The following is a 17497-nucleotide window of genomic DNA, read 5'->3' as shown; positions in this document are numbered from 1 at the left end:
TCTCAGCAACAAGCTGTAATATCTTACTGAGATCATTTCGGACCAAAACACTTAAAACAAGTACAGTGAGGCAAAAAAGTATTTAGTCAGCCACCGATTGTGCAAGTTCTCCCACTTAAAATGATGACAGAGGTCTGTAATTTTCATCATAGGTACACTTCAACTGTGAGAGACAGAATGTGAAAAAAAATCCAGGAATTCACATTGTAGGAATTTTAAAGAATTTATTACTAAATTATGGTGGAAAATAAGTATTTGGTCAACCATTCAAAGCTCTCATTGATGGAAGGAGGTTTTGGCTCAAAATCTCACGATACATGGCCCCATTCATTCTTTCCTTAACACGGATCAATCGTCCTGTCCCCTTAGCAGAAAAACAGCCCCAAAGAATGATGTTTCCACCCCCATGCTTCACAGTAGCTATGGTGTTCTTGGGATGCAATTCAGTATTCTTCTTCCTCCAAACAAGACCAGTTGAGTTTATACCAAAAAGTTCTATTTTGGTTTCATCTGACCACATGACATTCTCCCAATCCTCCGCTGTATCCTCCATGTGCTCTCTGGCAAACTTCAGACGGGCCTGGACATGCACTGGCTTTAAGCAGGGGACACGTCTGGCACTGCAGGATTTGATTCCCTGTCGGCGTAGTGTTACTGATGGTAACCTTTGTTACTTTGGTCCCAGCTCTCTGCAGGTCATTCACGAGGCCCCCCCGTGTGGTTCTGGGATTTTTGCTCACCGTTCTCATGATCATTTTGACCCCACGGCATGAGATCTTGTGTGGAGCCCCAGATCGAGGGAGATTATCAGTGTTCTTGTATGTCTTCCATTTTCGGATAATTGCTCCCACAGTTGATTTTTTCACACCAAGCTGCTTGCCTTTTGTAGATTCACTCTTCCCAGTCTGGTGCAGGTCTACAATTCTTTTCCTGGTGTCCTTCGACAGCTTTTTGGTCTTGGCCATAGTGGAGTTTGGAGTCTGACTGTTTGAGGCTGTGGACAGCTGTCTTTTATACAGATAACGAGTTCAAACAGGTTCCATTAATACAGGTAACGAGTGGAGGACAGAAGAGCTTCTTAAAGAAGAAGTTACAGGTCTGTGAGAGCCAGAGATCTTCCTTGTTTGAAGTGACCAAATACTTATTTTCCACCATAATTTACAAATAAATTCTTTAAAATTCCTACAATGTGAATTCCTGGATTTGTTTTCAACATTCTGTCTCTCACAGTTGAAGTGTACCTATGATGAAAATGACAGACCTCTGTCATCATTTTAAGTGGGAGAACTTGCACAATCGGTGGCTGACTAAATACTTTTTTGCCCCACTGTAAAACACTCTAGCATAAAATCTGCTTAGTGAGAAGAATGATCTTATCAGACAGAAAATAAGCAAATATCACATTTCATCTTACTTAGATTTCAGTTTTTGCAGTGTGTGTGTCGCCGACACATCCACAGCCTGTGGAAACGTTCGTGCGCCGCACATTTCCACGTCAACGTCAGTCTTGATACATCTGATCTTTGCCGCGAAAAAGGTCGTACGGCGGGTTTTATGCGCGTAAGCAAGCTTGTTACATGACTCGAGGCCCCTGGTCTCCGGAGGCCGTGACAAAACCCACTGTGAGGGGGATGAGTGTTTGTGTGCCGGGTCAGCGCCTGACCCCCTCAAATAAATACAACAGCGAACAGCTGAAATTACCGTCTCATGTAAGCCACATTTTTACCCTTAGAATTACACGATTCTACTTTGGTTCACACATGGTCAACATACATAAAAATACCATTTTATTTCGACTACTTTTTTTTGGAGGAAGTTTAGATGAGCTTAATATGACACTGTTAAAGGCCTACTGAAATTAGATTTTCTTATTTAAACGGGGATAGCAGGTCCATTCTATGTGTCATACTTGATCATTTCGCGATATTGCCATATTTTTGCTGAAAGGATTTAGTAGAGAACATCCACGATAAAGTTTGCAACTTTTGGTCGCTAACAGAAAAGCCCTGCCTTTACCGGAAATCGCAGACGATGACGTAACCCGTTGATGGCTCCTCACATCCTCACATTGTTTTTAATAGGAGCCTCCAACAAAAAGAGCTATTCGGACGGAGAAAACGACAATTTCCCCATTAATTTGAGCGAGGATGAAAGATTCGTGTTTGAGGATATTGATAGCGACGGACTAGAAAAGAAAAAAAAAAAAATCAAGTTTAAAAAAAAAAACGCCATTGCATTGGGACGGACTCAGATGTTTTTAGACGCATTTACTAGGATAATTCTGGGAAATCCCTTATCTTTCTATTGTGTTGCTAGTGTTTTAGTGAGTTTAATAGTTCCGCTGTGGACTGGACTCTCGAGGCTGTGTTGGATCCACTATGGACTGAACTTGGGGCGGTATAGCTCGGTTGGTAGAGTGGCCGTGCCTGCAAATTGAGGGTTGCAGGTTTGATTCCCGCTTCCGCCATCCTAGTCACTGCCGTTGTGTCCTTGGGCAAGACACTTTACCCACCTGCTCCCAGTGCCAACCACACTGGTTTAAATGTAACTTGGGTAATATTGGGTTTCACTATGTAAAGCGCTTTGAGCCACTAGAGAAAAGCGCTACATAAATATAATTCACTTCAATCAATCAATCAATGTTTACTTATATAGCCCTAAATCACTAGTGTCTCAAAGGGCTGCACAAACCACTACGACATCCTCGGTAGGCCCACATAAGGGCAAGGAAAACTCACACCTAGTGGGACATCGGTGACAATAATGACTATGAGAACATGATACTGTGATACTGATGATACTGATGACTATGAGAACATATGAGAACATGATACTGTGAAAGATCAATCCATAATGGATCCAACACAGTCGTGAGAGTCCAGTCCAAAGCGGATCCAACACAGCAGCGAGAGTCCCGTTCACAGCGGAGCCAGCAGGAAACCATCCCAAGCGGAGGCTGATCACTTCACTGAACTTTTCACAGTATCATGTTAGACACGCTCGACATCCATTGCTTTCGGTCCCCTAGAGGTCCTCTCCAAGGTTCTCATACTCATCATTGTCACCGACGTCCCACTGGGTGTGAGTTTTCCTTGCCCTTATGTGGGCCTACTGAGGATGTCGTAGTGGTTTGTGTTGGGGTTTGTGCAGCCCTTTGAGACACTAGTGATTTAGGGCTATATAAATGAACATTGATTGATTGATTGATAGTCGGAGGGGTGTGTCCACGGGTGTCTTGAGGCCAGTGTCTGATGGAAGTCGACGGCAGCATTATGGACGGCGCAAGCTCCGCTGATCTCCGGTAAGTGGTCGACTTTTCACCACAATTTTCTCACCAAAAACTGCAGGCTGACATTTGGTCGGGATCCATGTTCGCTTGACCGCTCTGATCCATAGTAAAGCTCCACCTCCGTGAATTTTAAACAAGGAATCACCGTGTGTTTGTGTGGCTAAAGGCTAAAGCTTCCCAACTCCATCTTTCTACTTGGACTTCCCCATTATTAATTGAACAAATTGCAAAAGATTCAGCAACACAGATGTCCAGAATACTGTTTAATTGTGCGGTTAAAGCAGACGACTTTTAGCTGTGTGTGTGCGCAGCGCTCATATTTCCTAACAGTCCGTGACGTTACGCGTACACGTCATCATTCCCCGACGTTTTCAACAAGAAACTCCCGGGAAATTTAAATTTGCAATTTAGTAAACTAAAAAGGCCGTATTGGCATGTGTTGCAATGTTAATATTTCATCATTGATATATAAACTATCAGACTGTGTGGTGGTGGGTTTCAGTAGGCCTTTAACATCCCTCCTTACACTAAAAGTGCATTTTGACTACCAGGCAGAAAAGGTCAGTCAGTCCAAAGGTGAAAGGCCAGAGGGCATTTTAACAGACAGAGGGACGCATTGTAGACAGGAAGGTTAAAGACATGTGGATTCCAGCACATCAGTGTTGGCCAAATACGAGTGCGGCACATAAACATGTCAACACCGTGGGTAACTCGCCTCAAGAGACTCCGGCCTGTTTTTATACCGATGCTGATTTCATGATGTTTACACCCCCAAACAAACAAGCCATGCTGTGTACACACCAAGCAGATGCGTCCAATGCGGGACTGGGTCACGGGACTCTGGCCCATCTCGGAGGACTTCTCCCGGAAGAAGAAATAAAGCTTGTCGTCATTTCTTTCCGCGCTGTCGGGGATGAGGTGTACGTGGACGAAAGTGGGGTCTGTGGGGCAGAATTAGTAAACACAACGGGAAATATTTAGATTCATTTATAAACTGAAGACGTTTCCTGTTTATCACTTGTTGATCCTCGCAGATCGCGAGGTCAAGACCACGGAACTGTCTGCCGTTTACCATTCAGCCATCTGGAGTTGTACTGATCGGTCCTCATGGCGGTTTTTGTCCCCAAAGTCCGGAAAATGGCCGAGTCCGTTCCCATAAAATCGACGTACACACCAGCATAAAGTTCACCATCTGACAAAGAAATAATGCAATTCAGTTTAGTAGCGGAATTAAATATTTTTTATGGTATTTCCTGAATAGGATACATTTTGTCTCTTTATTCCATTCTCCATCATCGTAACAGTCATCACTTCCACTATGACTCAATACGATTAGTGGGAAGAGTAAATGTATGACTAAATTGATGGTTTTTCAGGAAAATGGTAAATGGGTTGTACTTGTATAGCAATTTTCTAACCCTTTTTAAGGAGCCCAAAGCGCTTTGACAGTGTTTCCACATTCACACATTCACACACAGGCGGCGGGAGCTGCCATGCAAGGCGCTAACCAGGCCCCATCAGGAGCAAGGGTGAAGTGTCTTGCTCAAGAACACAAAGGACGTGACTAGGATGGTAGAAGGTGGGGATTGAACCAGTAACCCTCAGATTGCTGGCACAGCCACTCTACCAACTTTGCCACAGCGTCCCCAAAACAATTATTATTTTTTACTTTTTTTCTATATAATTTTAACGGTATGTACTTAAAGTAGATTTGTACATGGACACATTACAAAAAATAAAAGAACATTATTTTCAATGCGAATATTAATCATACTTGCCAACCCTCCCAGATTTTCAGGGAGACTCTTGAAATTCAGCGCCTCTCCCGAAAACCTCCCGGGACAAATTTTCTCCCGAAATTCAGGCGGAGCTGGAGGCCACGCCCCCTCCAGCTCCATGCGGACCTGAGTGAGGACAGCCGGTTTTCACGTCCGCTTTCCCACAAAATAAACTTTTATAACTGTAGAATGATCGAAGGCGAGTTCTTGGTTTCTTATGTGGATTTATTGTTAGGCAGTTTCATTAACGTCCTCCCGGCGCGGTAACAACACACAACAACAGCAGTCACGTTTTTGTCTACCGTAAAGCAGTTCGTCTGCCGTAAACAGCAATGTTGTGACGCTCTTAAACAGGACAATACTTCCATCTACTGTACATGCATATGTGACAATAACATCTACGGCAGGGGTCACCAACCTTTTTGAAACCAAGAGCTACTTCTTGGGTACTGATTAATGCGAAGGGCTACCAGTTTGATACACACTTAAATAAATTGCCAGAAATAGCCAATTTGCTCAAATTATCTTTAACTCTATGTTATTATTAATAATTAATGATATTTATCTTTCACTGATCATCTTAATGATTTCTCACAATAAATATTTTTGATGTCCTGTTAAAATCCAATCTGCACTTTTCTAGCTTTAAATATACTCCTCCCCTCTTAACCACGCCCCCGCCGCACCCCCGACCACGCCCTCCACCTCCCGAAATCGGAGGTCTCAAGGTTGGCAAGTATGATATTAATCGTCAATATGGAAGAGCCAGTTGGCAGCACGGTGGTATAGGGGTTAGTGCGTCTGCCTCACAATACAAAGGTCCTGGGTTCGATCCTGCGCTCGGGATCTTTCTGTGTAGAGTTTGCATGTTCTCCCCGTGACTGCATGGGTTCCCTCGGGGTACTCCAAAGACATGCACCTGGGGATAGGTTGATTGGCAACACTAAATTGGCCCTAGTGTGTGAATGTGAGTGTGAATGTTGTCTGTCTATCTGTGTTGGCCCTGCGATGAGGTGGCGACTTGTCCAGAGTGTGTAAGTGCCTTCCGCCCTGATGTAGCTGAGATCTCCAGCACACCCCGCGACCCCGAAAGGGACAAGCGGTAGAAAATGTATGGATGGATAATTTTAACTGTATGTCCTTAAAGTAGATTTATAAATTATAATACATAGACACAATACAAACAAATTAAATGTAATTATTTTCAATGCGAACTAATTTGGCCTGAGTGTGTGAATGTTGTCTGTCTGTTTGTGATGAGGTGGCGACTTGTCCAGTGTGTACAAAGCCTTCCACCCGGATGCAGCTGAGATAAGCTCCAGCACCCCCCAAGATCCCAAAAGGGACAAGCGGTAGGAAATGGATGGATGGAATATGGAAGAGCCAGCTTTAACAAAACAGCTTTAACAAAACAGTACGTAAAAAAACAAAATATGACGATTTTTTTCCTTCCTGATTTATAAATGTTGTTTGTTACTTGTTTTAAGGCAGGGGTCACCAACACGGTGCCCGCGGGCACCAGGTAGCCCGTAAGGACCAGATGAGTCGCCCGCTGGCCTGTTTTAAAAATAGCTCAAATAGCAACACTTACAACACTCTATTTTTTAAATTGTATTTATTTACTAGCAAGCTGGTCCGGCTTTGCTCGACATTTTTAATTCTAAGAGAGACAAAACTCAAATAGAATTTGAAAATCCAAGAAAATATTTTAAAGACTTGGTCTTCACTTGTTTATTAAATAAATTCATGTATTTTTTTTTACTTTGCTTCTTATAACTTTCAGAAAGACAGTTTTAGAGAAAAAATACAACCTTAAAAATGATTTTAGGATTTTTAAACACATACACCTTTTTACCTTTTAAACTCCTTCCTCTTCTTTCCTGACAATTTAAATCAATGTTCAAGTATTTTTTTTATTATTATTATAGAGAAAAAAAAGAAAAACAATTTTTCATTTTAGCTTCTGTTTTTACGACGAAGAATATTTGTGAAATATTTTTTCAAACTTATTATGATTAAAGTTCAAAAAAATTATTCTGGCAAATCTAGAAAATCTGTAGAATCAAATTTAAATCTTATTTCAAAGTCTTTTGAATTTATTTTAAAATGTTTGGTCTGGAAAATCTAGTAGAAATACTGATTTGTCTTTGTTAGACATATAGCTTGGTCCAATTTGTTATATATTCTAACAAAGTGCAGACTGGATTTTAACCTATTTAAAAAATGTCATCAAAATTCTAAAATTAATATTAATCAGGAAACATGACTAATGATGTTCCATAAATTCTTTTTAAATTTTTTTCAAAAAGATTCGAATTAGCTAGTTTTTCTATTCATTTTTTTTCGGTTGAATTCTGAATTTTAAAGAGACGAAATTGAAGATAAACTATGTTTCAACATTTTATTTTCATTTTTTTCGTGTTTTCTCCTCTTTTAAAGCATTCAATTAAGTGTTTTTTTCATCATGTATTATCTACAAAAAACCTTCCGTAAAAGGAAAAAAAATGTACGACGGAATGACAGACAGAAATACCCTTTTTTTTTATATATATATATAGATTTATTTATTAAAGGTAAATTGAGCAAATTGGCTATTTCTGGCAATTTATTTAAGTGTGTATCAAACTGGTAGCCCTTCCAATTAATCAGTACCCAAGAAGGTTGGTGACCCCTGTTTTAAACAATGCCAAAGCATCATATCGTAAGGGTCGTGCATCTGTGTGAGCTTATGCCCGGTTTCTGTTTACGAAGTTTTAAAGTCTGCCTACGTTTTGACGTCACAGCGAGGCGAGCGTACTTATTTTGGACATATACCGTCGTTTCTGGACCATAGGGCGCACCGGATTATAAGGCACACTGCCGATGAGCAGGTCTATTCAGATCTATTTTCATACAAAAAGCGCACCGGATTATTAAGTTCATTAAAGGGGGTCAACCCACAAGACTGATAGTTTTTAGTGCGTCCATAGCGAGATATAACTTAGAACTTGATGCTACTTTATATTAGAAATGGCAACAGCGGACAGTGAATGTCCCATAACAAGTAGATAGAAAAAAAGAAGTTTATCGACTACAGAGTCGACACAGACTACAAAGGCGGATGCGCGATAATTTTCAGTAGTTATGCTGATACCAAATACAGATCAGCAGGTACCAGAAGGAACGAAAAGTTGCTTTTGCATAATATAGCAAAACAAAACGCCGCGGTGCGGCTTCAGAACTTATCAAAGTCGTACTAAAACATGTTGAATGTTGATATTTCTGTAGTGTTTTGTATATTGTACAGGATTGCTTATTATTTGTATTTGATAGTAGTCCGTTTATTTCAATTGTTAGTTTTTTTCCTTTATTACCTTTTGTGTTACTTATTTTACCCCATATTTGTTCCCACTACCGCACTTTAAGTCTTTAATCTCGTTATATGCAAATATAATGACAATAAAGTCCATTCTATTCTATTCTATTTTGATTGATGCTTGAGGACCGTGTGTAATGTTCTCTATATTTTCCAATGGAACATATCAAATGTTGGTGTTGTTTACTTGAGAAATTAAATCATATTGTAATCTACACGTATCTTTTATGTGTGACTGCCATCTACTGGTCACACTTATCATTTCACCATGTACCAAATAAAATTGCTTCAAGGTCAGTAAGCACAACCAAAATGATTCCGTACATTGGGCGCACTGTCGAGTTTCGCGAAATGAACGGATTTTAAGTGCGCCTCATAGTCCGAAAAATATGGTAATATTCAAACACAGTGTTACTGTTCAAACGGTGTATAATGTTATAGTGGCTTAAAATATTACATGTACTGTTCAATAAAACATCTGCCTTGTTTTTAATAAATATTTAGGCCTACTACGCTACTGTATTCTAATGTTCGTCATTATTCCAGGTGTCCGATAATGGCTTTTTTGCCGATACCAGATATATACAGTCGTGGAATTAACACATTATTATGCCTAATTTTGTTGTGATGCCCCCGCTGGATGCATTAAACAATGTAACAAGATTTCCCGAAATAAATCAACTCAAGTTATGGAAAAAAATGCCAACATGGCACCGCCATATTTATTATTGAAGTCAGAAAGTGCATTATTTTTTTTTTTATCATGCCTCAAAACAGCACCTTGGAATTTGGGACATGCTCTCCCTTAGAGAGCATGAGGAGGTTGAGGTGTGCGGGGTTGAGGCGGGGGGTTAGAGGGTAGTGAGGGGTGTATTTTGTAACGTCCCATAAGAGTTAGTGCTGCACGGAGTTTTGGGTATTTTTTCTGTTGTGTTTATGTTGTGTTACGGTGCGGATGTTCTCCCGAAATGTGTTTGTCATTCTTGTTTGGTGTGGGTTCACAGTGTGGCACATATTTGTAACAGTGTTAAAAGTTGTTAATACGTCCACCCTCAATGTGACCTGGATGGTTGTTGACCAAGTATGCTTGCATTCACTTATGTGTGTGTGGCAGTGTTAATTTTGTTGACGAAAAATTTTCGTCATAGTTATCGTCAACGACCTTTTTTTTCTGACTAAAACGTGACAATAACTAAATAAAAGATAATTTACGCGGACTAAGACGATGACAAGGTGTATTGACATATTCGTCAACGAATAAAAACGAGACGAAAATGTCTGCCAGAGACGAGATCCAATCGGAACTCATTTCGTTAGGAAAAGGCGGGAGGAGTTGGGAAGAGAACCAATCAGAGCGAGGTGGTACGGAAGTTACGTAAACGTAGTTTGCGTTTGAGACTGACCCGGGAATGCGCTGCAGAAGACAACATGTCAACGCCGGGGAGGAAGAGGAGAGGACATATGGGGAAATTTTATATTTGACGTCAAAGATAATAAGACTGTTTTATTGAAAACATAAATTATTAAATGAAAATCAGTATGGATTTCGATCAAACAGGTCTACGAGCTTGGCCATCATGAACATTATTGAAGAGATTACAACTGCAGTTGATCAAAATAAATACACAATAGGAGTGTTCATTGATTTAAAGAAGGCATTTGACACTGTAGATCATCAAATTCTCATTTCTAAATGATATACTTATGGAGTCAGAGGAGTTGCACTGGACTGGTTAACCAGTTATTTACATCAACGACAGCAATATGTTGAGATCGATGATCATAGGTCAGAATGTATGAATATTGAATGTGGAATTCCACAAGGTTCGATTTTAGGACCCAAACTTTTTACTTTATATATAAATGATATTTGTGAGGTTTCGAAAATTTTACAGTGCGTATTATTCGCAGACGATACAAATTTATACTGTTCAGGAGATGACTTGAACATTTTAGCCAATAATATTAAAGAGGAAATGGTTCAACTAAAATTGTTGTTTGATATAAATAAATTATCTTTAAATTCGGTTCGCAGCCGAGTGTGAAGCGACCGGAATGAGAATCAGCACCTCCAAGTCCGAGTCCATGGTTCTCGCCCGGAAAAGGGTGGAGTGCCATCTCCGGGTTGGGGAGGAGACCCTGCCCCAAGTGGAGGAGTTCAAGTACCTAGGAGTCTTGTTCACGAGTGGGGGAAGAGTGGATCGTGAGATCGACAGGCGGATCGGTGCGGCGTCTTCAGTAATGCGGACGTTGTATCGATCCGTTGTGGTGAAGAAGGAGCTGAGCCGGAAGGCAAAGCTCTCAATTTACCGGTCGATCTACGTTCCCATCCTCACCTATGGTCATGAGCTTTGGGTCATGACCGAAAGGATAAGATCACGGGTACAAGCGGCCGAAATGAGTTTCCTCCGCCGGGTGGCGGGGCTCTCCCTTAGAGATAGGGTGAGAAGCTCTGCCATCCGGGAGGAACTCAACGTAAAGCCGCTGCTCCTCCACATCGAGAGGAGCCAGATGAGGTGGTTCGGGCATCTGGTCAGGATGCCACCCGAACACCTCCCTAGGGATGTGTTTAGGGCACGTCCAGCTGGTAGGAGGCCACAGGGAAGACCCAGGACACGTTGGAAAGACTATGTCTCCCGGCTGGCCTGGGAACGCCTCGGGATCCCCCGGGAAGAGCTAGACGAAGTGGCTGGAGATAGGGAAGTCTGGGCTTCCCTGCTTAGGCTGCTGCCCCCGCGACCCGACCTCGGATAAGCGGAAGATGATGGATGGATGGATGGATGGATGGATAAATTCGGAAAAGACTAAGTATATGGTATTCGGTAATAAAAGAAAGATGGAAGTTAGTTTACCCATAAACAATGTGAAAATTGAGAAGGTGTCTGAAATCCGATTTCTTGGGGTCATCTTAGATGAAAAGTTGACATGGAAAGCTCATATAATGCATGTGAAAAATAAGGTATCTAAAAGTTTATTTATTTTGAACAAGGTTAAATATAGTTTTCCATACAACACAATGAGAATGTTATATTGCTCAATTATTCTACCTTATTTCAATTATTGTGCAGAAATATGGGGAAATACATATCATAGCAACATAATGCCTTTATTTCTTTCACAGAAAAGAGCAATTCGAATCATTTTTAAAGTAGGATATAGAGACCACACAAATCCACTCTTCATTAGGTCAGGATTACTAAAACTAAAAGACATTGTAGAATTGAATACACTATTAATGATGTTCAAAGCGAGAAATAAAGTTCTTCCGAAGGACATACAAAAGTTATTTGTGTTCACATCTGAAGATGAAAACCACAGAAGGCCGTATGACTTTAAACATCCAAGAGTGCCAACACATTTGAAACAAATGTGCTTGTCTGTTGTTGCTGTGAAAGCATGGAATTCTCTAAACAAAGACTTAAAAAGCTGTAAGAATATATTTGTATTTAAAAAAAGTTATAAAAAGAGAAAACTGAAATTATATCAAACTGAGTTTTGATTTAGATTGGACGTGTCATTGTGTAAGTGCTTAAAGGAAAATGGAAAAGTATGTTGGAGTTTGGGTGTTGGTGGAGGGAACAGTTATAATTCATCTAAAATACTGTAATTTGTGTTAAAAAAAGGGGCAGATAAATATAAGAATATTATTCTTCCATCTGCTCCTTTCTGATCATGGAAATGTATAAGAAACAAAAACAAAAAAAACAATGACAGTGTCAATTGTACGTGGCTTGTAAATATGCATTTTCATGAAAGGAATAAAAATAAATGATGATGATGATGATGATGATGATAAGATGCAGTGTAAGAAATGCAGCCCGAGGATTACGGGGAAAAACACAACAAACTTGAAGCGACATTTACAGTCGAATCACCCCGAAATCCACACACAGGTAAGCATTTTCCACAACATACAACTCACTCGACGTTATCCCGTTTATTACACGGCTTACTCGTGAAATACTCAATTTGGGACATGATTTTCATCAAAATACGACTTGTATCGGGGATTTTTCCGCTGTTTTGCTTTGACTTTCAGAAATTGAAGGGAAAGTTCACATATTACCCTTCAGTCGAGTAAATCTACTGTAGTTTTCGTCGACTATAATCTTATGATATTTCGTCAACTAAAACTAGACTAAAACTAAAACAATTTAAATAACTAAATTACGACTAAAAAATTACATTTTAGTCAAAAAAAATTAACTAAAACTAAATCAAATTTAGCTGTCAAAATTAACACTGGTGTGTGGAAAGCCGTAGATGATATGTGATTGGGCCAGCACGCAAAGGCAGTGCCTTTAAAGTTGATTGACGTTCTGTACTTCTCCCTACGTCCGTGTATCACTCTGTACAGCGGCGTTTTACAGAGTCACAAATTTTACTTTTTGAAACTGATACCGATAATTTCTGATATTACATTTTAAAGCATTTATTGGCCAATAATATCAGCAGTCCGATATAATATAATTTTTTTTTTTCTTCCCCTTGGCCTCAGTCTGCACCCCCACTCCAGGGCCCAGGCTAAGACCGATTTTTATTTTAATTTTATTTTAATCTTTTATTCTTTTCTCCCACCCCCCGTTTACCTGTATGTCATCTTTTTTTGTAAGGGGCGCTGGAAGCCAGCAGATCCGTCAGCGATCCTGTTCTGTCTCCCTGTAATGTTTGTCTGATCTTGAATGGGATTGTGCTGAAAATTGTAATTTTCCTGAAGGAACTCTCCTGACGGAATAAATAAAGTACTATCTAATCTAATCTAATCTATCTAATCGGACAAATCTCGTCATTAAGGTGGTACTTGGAGAGCCATGTGATTTGCAAGGTGTTTGACAAACACTGATATAAGACCATGATAGGGTTTGAAATGTAAATTAAAATCATTACAGTCCCCTTTAACAAGTAGGCGTAAATTACTCCTGTTATTCCAACATCATTTTCTAATTTCGGGCTTGCGGGTTTTGCTTCTCATTAGTACCATTTTACAAGGCACTTTTTCGACACTTCCCAAAAAAAAAAAAAATTAAGACGAATAAGGCACTATTTTAACAGTTCTTGCAGAAACAGTCTATAAAAACCTCCCCAACAAGCCTTCACACATTATAAAGTCATAAAAAGCAAAAGTGCATACATGTGTGCAGACGGACAAGTACATGGTAGCCGTGTCGCGTCACAGGAAGGCAAGGTGATTGTCCTCCAGATGCCGTGTGGGCCCCATTAGAGAGCAGGTGTGACTGCAGGAGGTCGTGCGGAGGAAACAAAGACCTTTGTCCCCCGTTCAATATCTTGCTTCTTTGCGGCACGATGGGTTTTTAAGATCCGTCATTAAAATGTTCATGGGCTATCTGATGTCTAATGTGGTGTGGAGCTGAACAGCCAATGGTGGGTTCAACGCCACAGCTTGAAAACAGTGGCCCTTGTATGATGCCACCTGCTGAAAATGGACAGCAAATCCATCTTGGGTGACAGGATTTGTTCCATGCAGGTCAGTTGGCAGTCATGTTGGGAGACGGTGCCAGGGACTTACTTCCCGTCTGTCACCTGTGGTAACGATGAGGTTTGGACACAACCTTGGACCACCTTCACCAGCGGACATCACGAAATCACGACTTAAATAGTCATTTACAATGTGATGATTTAATAGATATTTTGAATCAAATAAATATCCACGGTCGTGCGGTCAAACGATTACACATTTTAATCAGGTTAATTTTGATTTGATTGATTGAGACTTTTATGAGCAGATTGCACAGTACAGTACATATTACGTACAATTGACCACTAAATGGTACAGTGGGGCAAAAAAGTATTTCGTCAGCCACCGATGATGCAAGTTCTCCCACTTAAAATGATGACAGAGGTCTGTCATTTTCATCATAGGTACACTTCAACTGTGAGAGACAGAATGTGAAAAAAAATCTAGGAATTCACATTGTAGGAATTTTAAGGAATTTATTTGTAAATTATTGTGGAAAATAAGTATTTGGTCAACCATTCAAAGCTTTTATTGATAGAAGGAGGTTGAGACTCAAAATCTCACGATACATGGCCCCATTCATTCTTTCCTTAACACGGATCAATCGTCCTGTCCCCTTAGCAGAAAAACAGCCCCACAGCATGATGTTTCCACCCCCATGCTTCACAGTAGGTGTGGTGTTCTTGGGATGCAACTCAGTATTCTTCTTCCTCCAAACACGACAAGTTGAGTTTGTACCAAAAAGTTCTATTTTGGTTTCATCTGACCACATGACATTCTCCCAATCCTCTGCTGTATCATCCATGTATCCATTTTGGTATAAACTCAACTTGTCGTGTTTGGAGCAGGAAGAATACTGAGTTGCATCCCAAGAACACCATACCTACTGTGAAGCACGGGGGTGGAAACTTCATGCTTTGTGGCTGTTTTTCTGCTAAGGGGACAGGACGATTGATCCGTGTTAAGGAAAGAATGAATGGGGCCATGTATCGTGAGATTTTGAGCCAAAACCTCTTTGAATGGTTGACCGAATACCGTATTTTTCGAACTATAAGTCGCGTTTTTTTTTTTTTTTGTAGTTTGGCCGGGGGTGAGACTTGGCCAAACTATAAAAATAAAAAACAATTAATTTTTTTTTTTTTTTTTTTGGGTTTGGCCGGGTCTCACCTGCCGCTGGACTGTGGAGAAAACTGCGACTTACAGTCCGAAAAATACGGTACTTATTTTCCACCATAATTTACAAATAAATTCTTTAAAATTCCTACAATTTGAATTCCTGGATTTTTTTTCACATTCTGTCTCTCACAGTTGAAGTGTACCTGTGATGAAAATTACAGACCTCTGTCATCATTTTAAGTGGGAGAACTTGCACAATCGGTGGCTGACTAAATACTTTCTTGCCCCACTGTACAACCATTTACCATTTATTTTCTAAATGACTTCATTAAAATACATCCATCCATCCATCCATCTTCTTCCGCTTATCCGAGGTCGGGTCGCGGGGGCAACAGCCTAAGCAGGGAAACCCAGACTTCCCTCTCCCCAGACACTTCGTCTAGCTCTTCCCGGGGGATCCCGAGGCGTTCCCAGGCCAGCCGGGAGACATAGTCTTCCCAACGTGTCCTAGGTCTTCCCCGTGGCCTCCTACCGGTTGGACGTGCCCTAAACACCTCCCTAGGGAGGCGTTCGGGTGGCATCCTGACCAGATGCCCGAACCACCTCATCTGGCTCCTCTCGATGTGGAGGAGCAGGGACTTTACTTTGAGTTCCTCCGGGATGGCAGAGCTTCTCACCCTATCTCTAAAGGAGAGCCCCGCCACACGGCGGAGGAAACTCATTTCGGCCACTTGTACCCGTGATCTTATCCTTTCGGTCATGACCCAAAGCTCATGACCATAGGTGAGGATGGGAACGTAGATCGACCGGTAAAATTGAGAGCTTTGCCTTCCGGCTCAGCTCCTTCTTCACCACAACGGATCGGTACAACGCCCGCATTACTGAAGACGCCGCACCGATCCCCCTGTCGATCTCACGATCCACTCTTCCCCCATTCGTGAACAAGACTCCTAGGTACTTGAACTCCTCCACTTGGGGCAGGGTCTCCTCCCCAACCCGGAGATGGCATTCCACCCTTTTCCGGGCGAGAACCATGGACTCGGACTTGGAGGTGCTGATTCTCATTAAAATACAATGACCCTGTATTTGTTAACAGGCTGTCCAGCTTTGCTGTAGGACTACTTGTATTGGAGCTTGTACCTGAGATTATAGATGCAAGCCAATATCATCTTATACTTGTATTTTTTTGTTGATATCAATATCGGATCAGGACACCCCTATTACTAAATAATTGTTAGTGAGGACAGCTCCCCAGTGGAACTCTGACATTATCATGGCGGCTCAGGATACTCACTAATCAAAGCGGAAACACTGTTGAGCTTCGGGTCGTAGGAGCACTTCCCTTTCCCAGACTCCACTTTGCCAGGCTCCAAATGAAAAATGTCTTCCTACAATAGGAAAATCAGAAAGAGATGGAAATACATTCAGCACTCTTCATCTTGTCAGAGTGATTCCCATGTGTATGGAAAATGAGGCTCCCTCTGACTCCTGGGGGACCCCCACGGTCTGATGAGGGATGGCGTATTAGAATAATGAGTAAGGGTTCACACACAAAAAAAAAGCATGCAGGGCGAAGGAGGAATTTCAAATCCATCTTAATGCTATTCTCAAGAAGTAGAACGATGTAAAATCCAAATAAACCGCATGACCAAATATCTCTTAGTGATGGTCGGTTCAAGTTTGGTCCTGACACCTGTAATCCAGCACAGTGAAAACAGGTCCATGACGGATGCCCGTTCCATCCCTGCACGCGAGCACTGAAAATTGCTGAGAATTCGCGAGTAGGAAAAATTGAATCAGCGGCATGTGATGACATGTCCTGTGGCCCCGCCTCAAAGACTAGAAAAATCACGTCAAATCCTCAACCTTCAACTTTCTGTAGCAACAACGAAGTCTGTCACGGTCCATCAGTGCCAAAGCAGAAGAAAGACGGTGGCATGCCAAACTCACTTATCATTTACACCCTCTCCATAGTCCAACTCAGATTTGATTAAAATCACTACGGCACACAATAAGTCGCTGGCAGCTCTTTTTTTTTTTTATCAAGTTGACATTGGAAAAAACAGATTACGGTGTGCCCTAAATATTTTCTATCTCGTTAGGAACATATTCACTCAAGCCACGATGTGAAAAATATTCCAAAGTCAAACAACGGATCAATTACGTGGCTCTTTTATTCCATTTTGCTGCACAATGAGATGGATGCAGATGGCCGGTGTTTGCTCTGGGCTAACACAATCTGCTGTGGGAGTGGGGAGGATGCTGACAAGCCCTGCTGCCTCTGCGGGAGAACCCGCACCACATTCCTAAGGACTGGGATCGGGACTGTTTGCTATGTGGCTACGGTATGCATTAGGGGTGTAACGGTACACAGAAATTTCCGTTCGGTACATACCTCGGTTTAGAGGTCACGGTTTGTTTCATTTTCGGTACAGTAGTGAAGTGAAGTGAATTATATTTATATAGCGCTTTTTCTCAAGTGA

The 17497-nt window shown here is 41.2% G+C and overlaps 1 protein-coding gene across 3 annotated transcripts in view; it reads right to left on the bottom strand.

The window, feature by feature from the left end:
• The window catches only part of sema3fb (sema domain, immunoglobulin domain (Ig), short basic domain, secreted, (semaphorin) 3Fb), a 432026-nt gene that overhangs the window by 39154 nt on the left and 375375 nt on the right, over positions 1 to 17497 (bottom strand). For all 3 annotated transcript variants that reach the window (XM_061874803.1, XM_061874802.1, XM_061874804.1), the window contains 3 exons: positions 16309 to 16402; positions 4362 to 4481; positions 4091 to 4230 (listed from right to left, as the gene is read on the bottom strand). In XM_061874803.1, coding sequence (XP_061730787.1) covers positions 4091 to 4230; positions 4362 to 4481; positions 16309 to 16402 — 354 coding nt within the window. The remainder of the gene's footprint in view (positions 1 to 4090; positions 4231 to 4361; positions 4482 to 16308; positions 16403 to 17497) is intronic.

This window comes from Nerophis ophidion, linkage group LG16 (assembly GCF_033978795.1).
Source record: "Nerophis ophidion isolate RoL-2023_Sa linkage group LG16, RoL_Noph_v1.0, whole genome shotgun sequence".
NCBI classification, from domain to species: domain Eukaryota; kingdom Metazoa; phylum Chordata; class Actinopteri; order Syngnathiformes; family Syngnathidae; genus Nerophis; species Nerophis ophidion.
The sequence above is the reverse complement of the archived record's forward strand: the minus strand, read 5'-3'. Positions and strand labels throughout refer to the sequence as shown.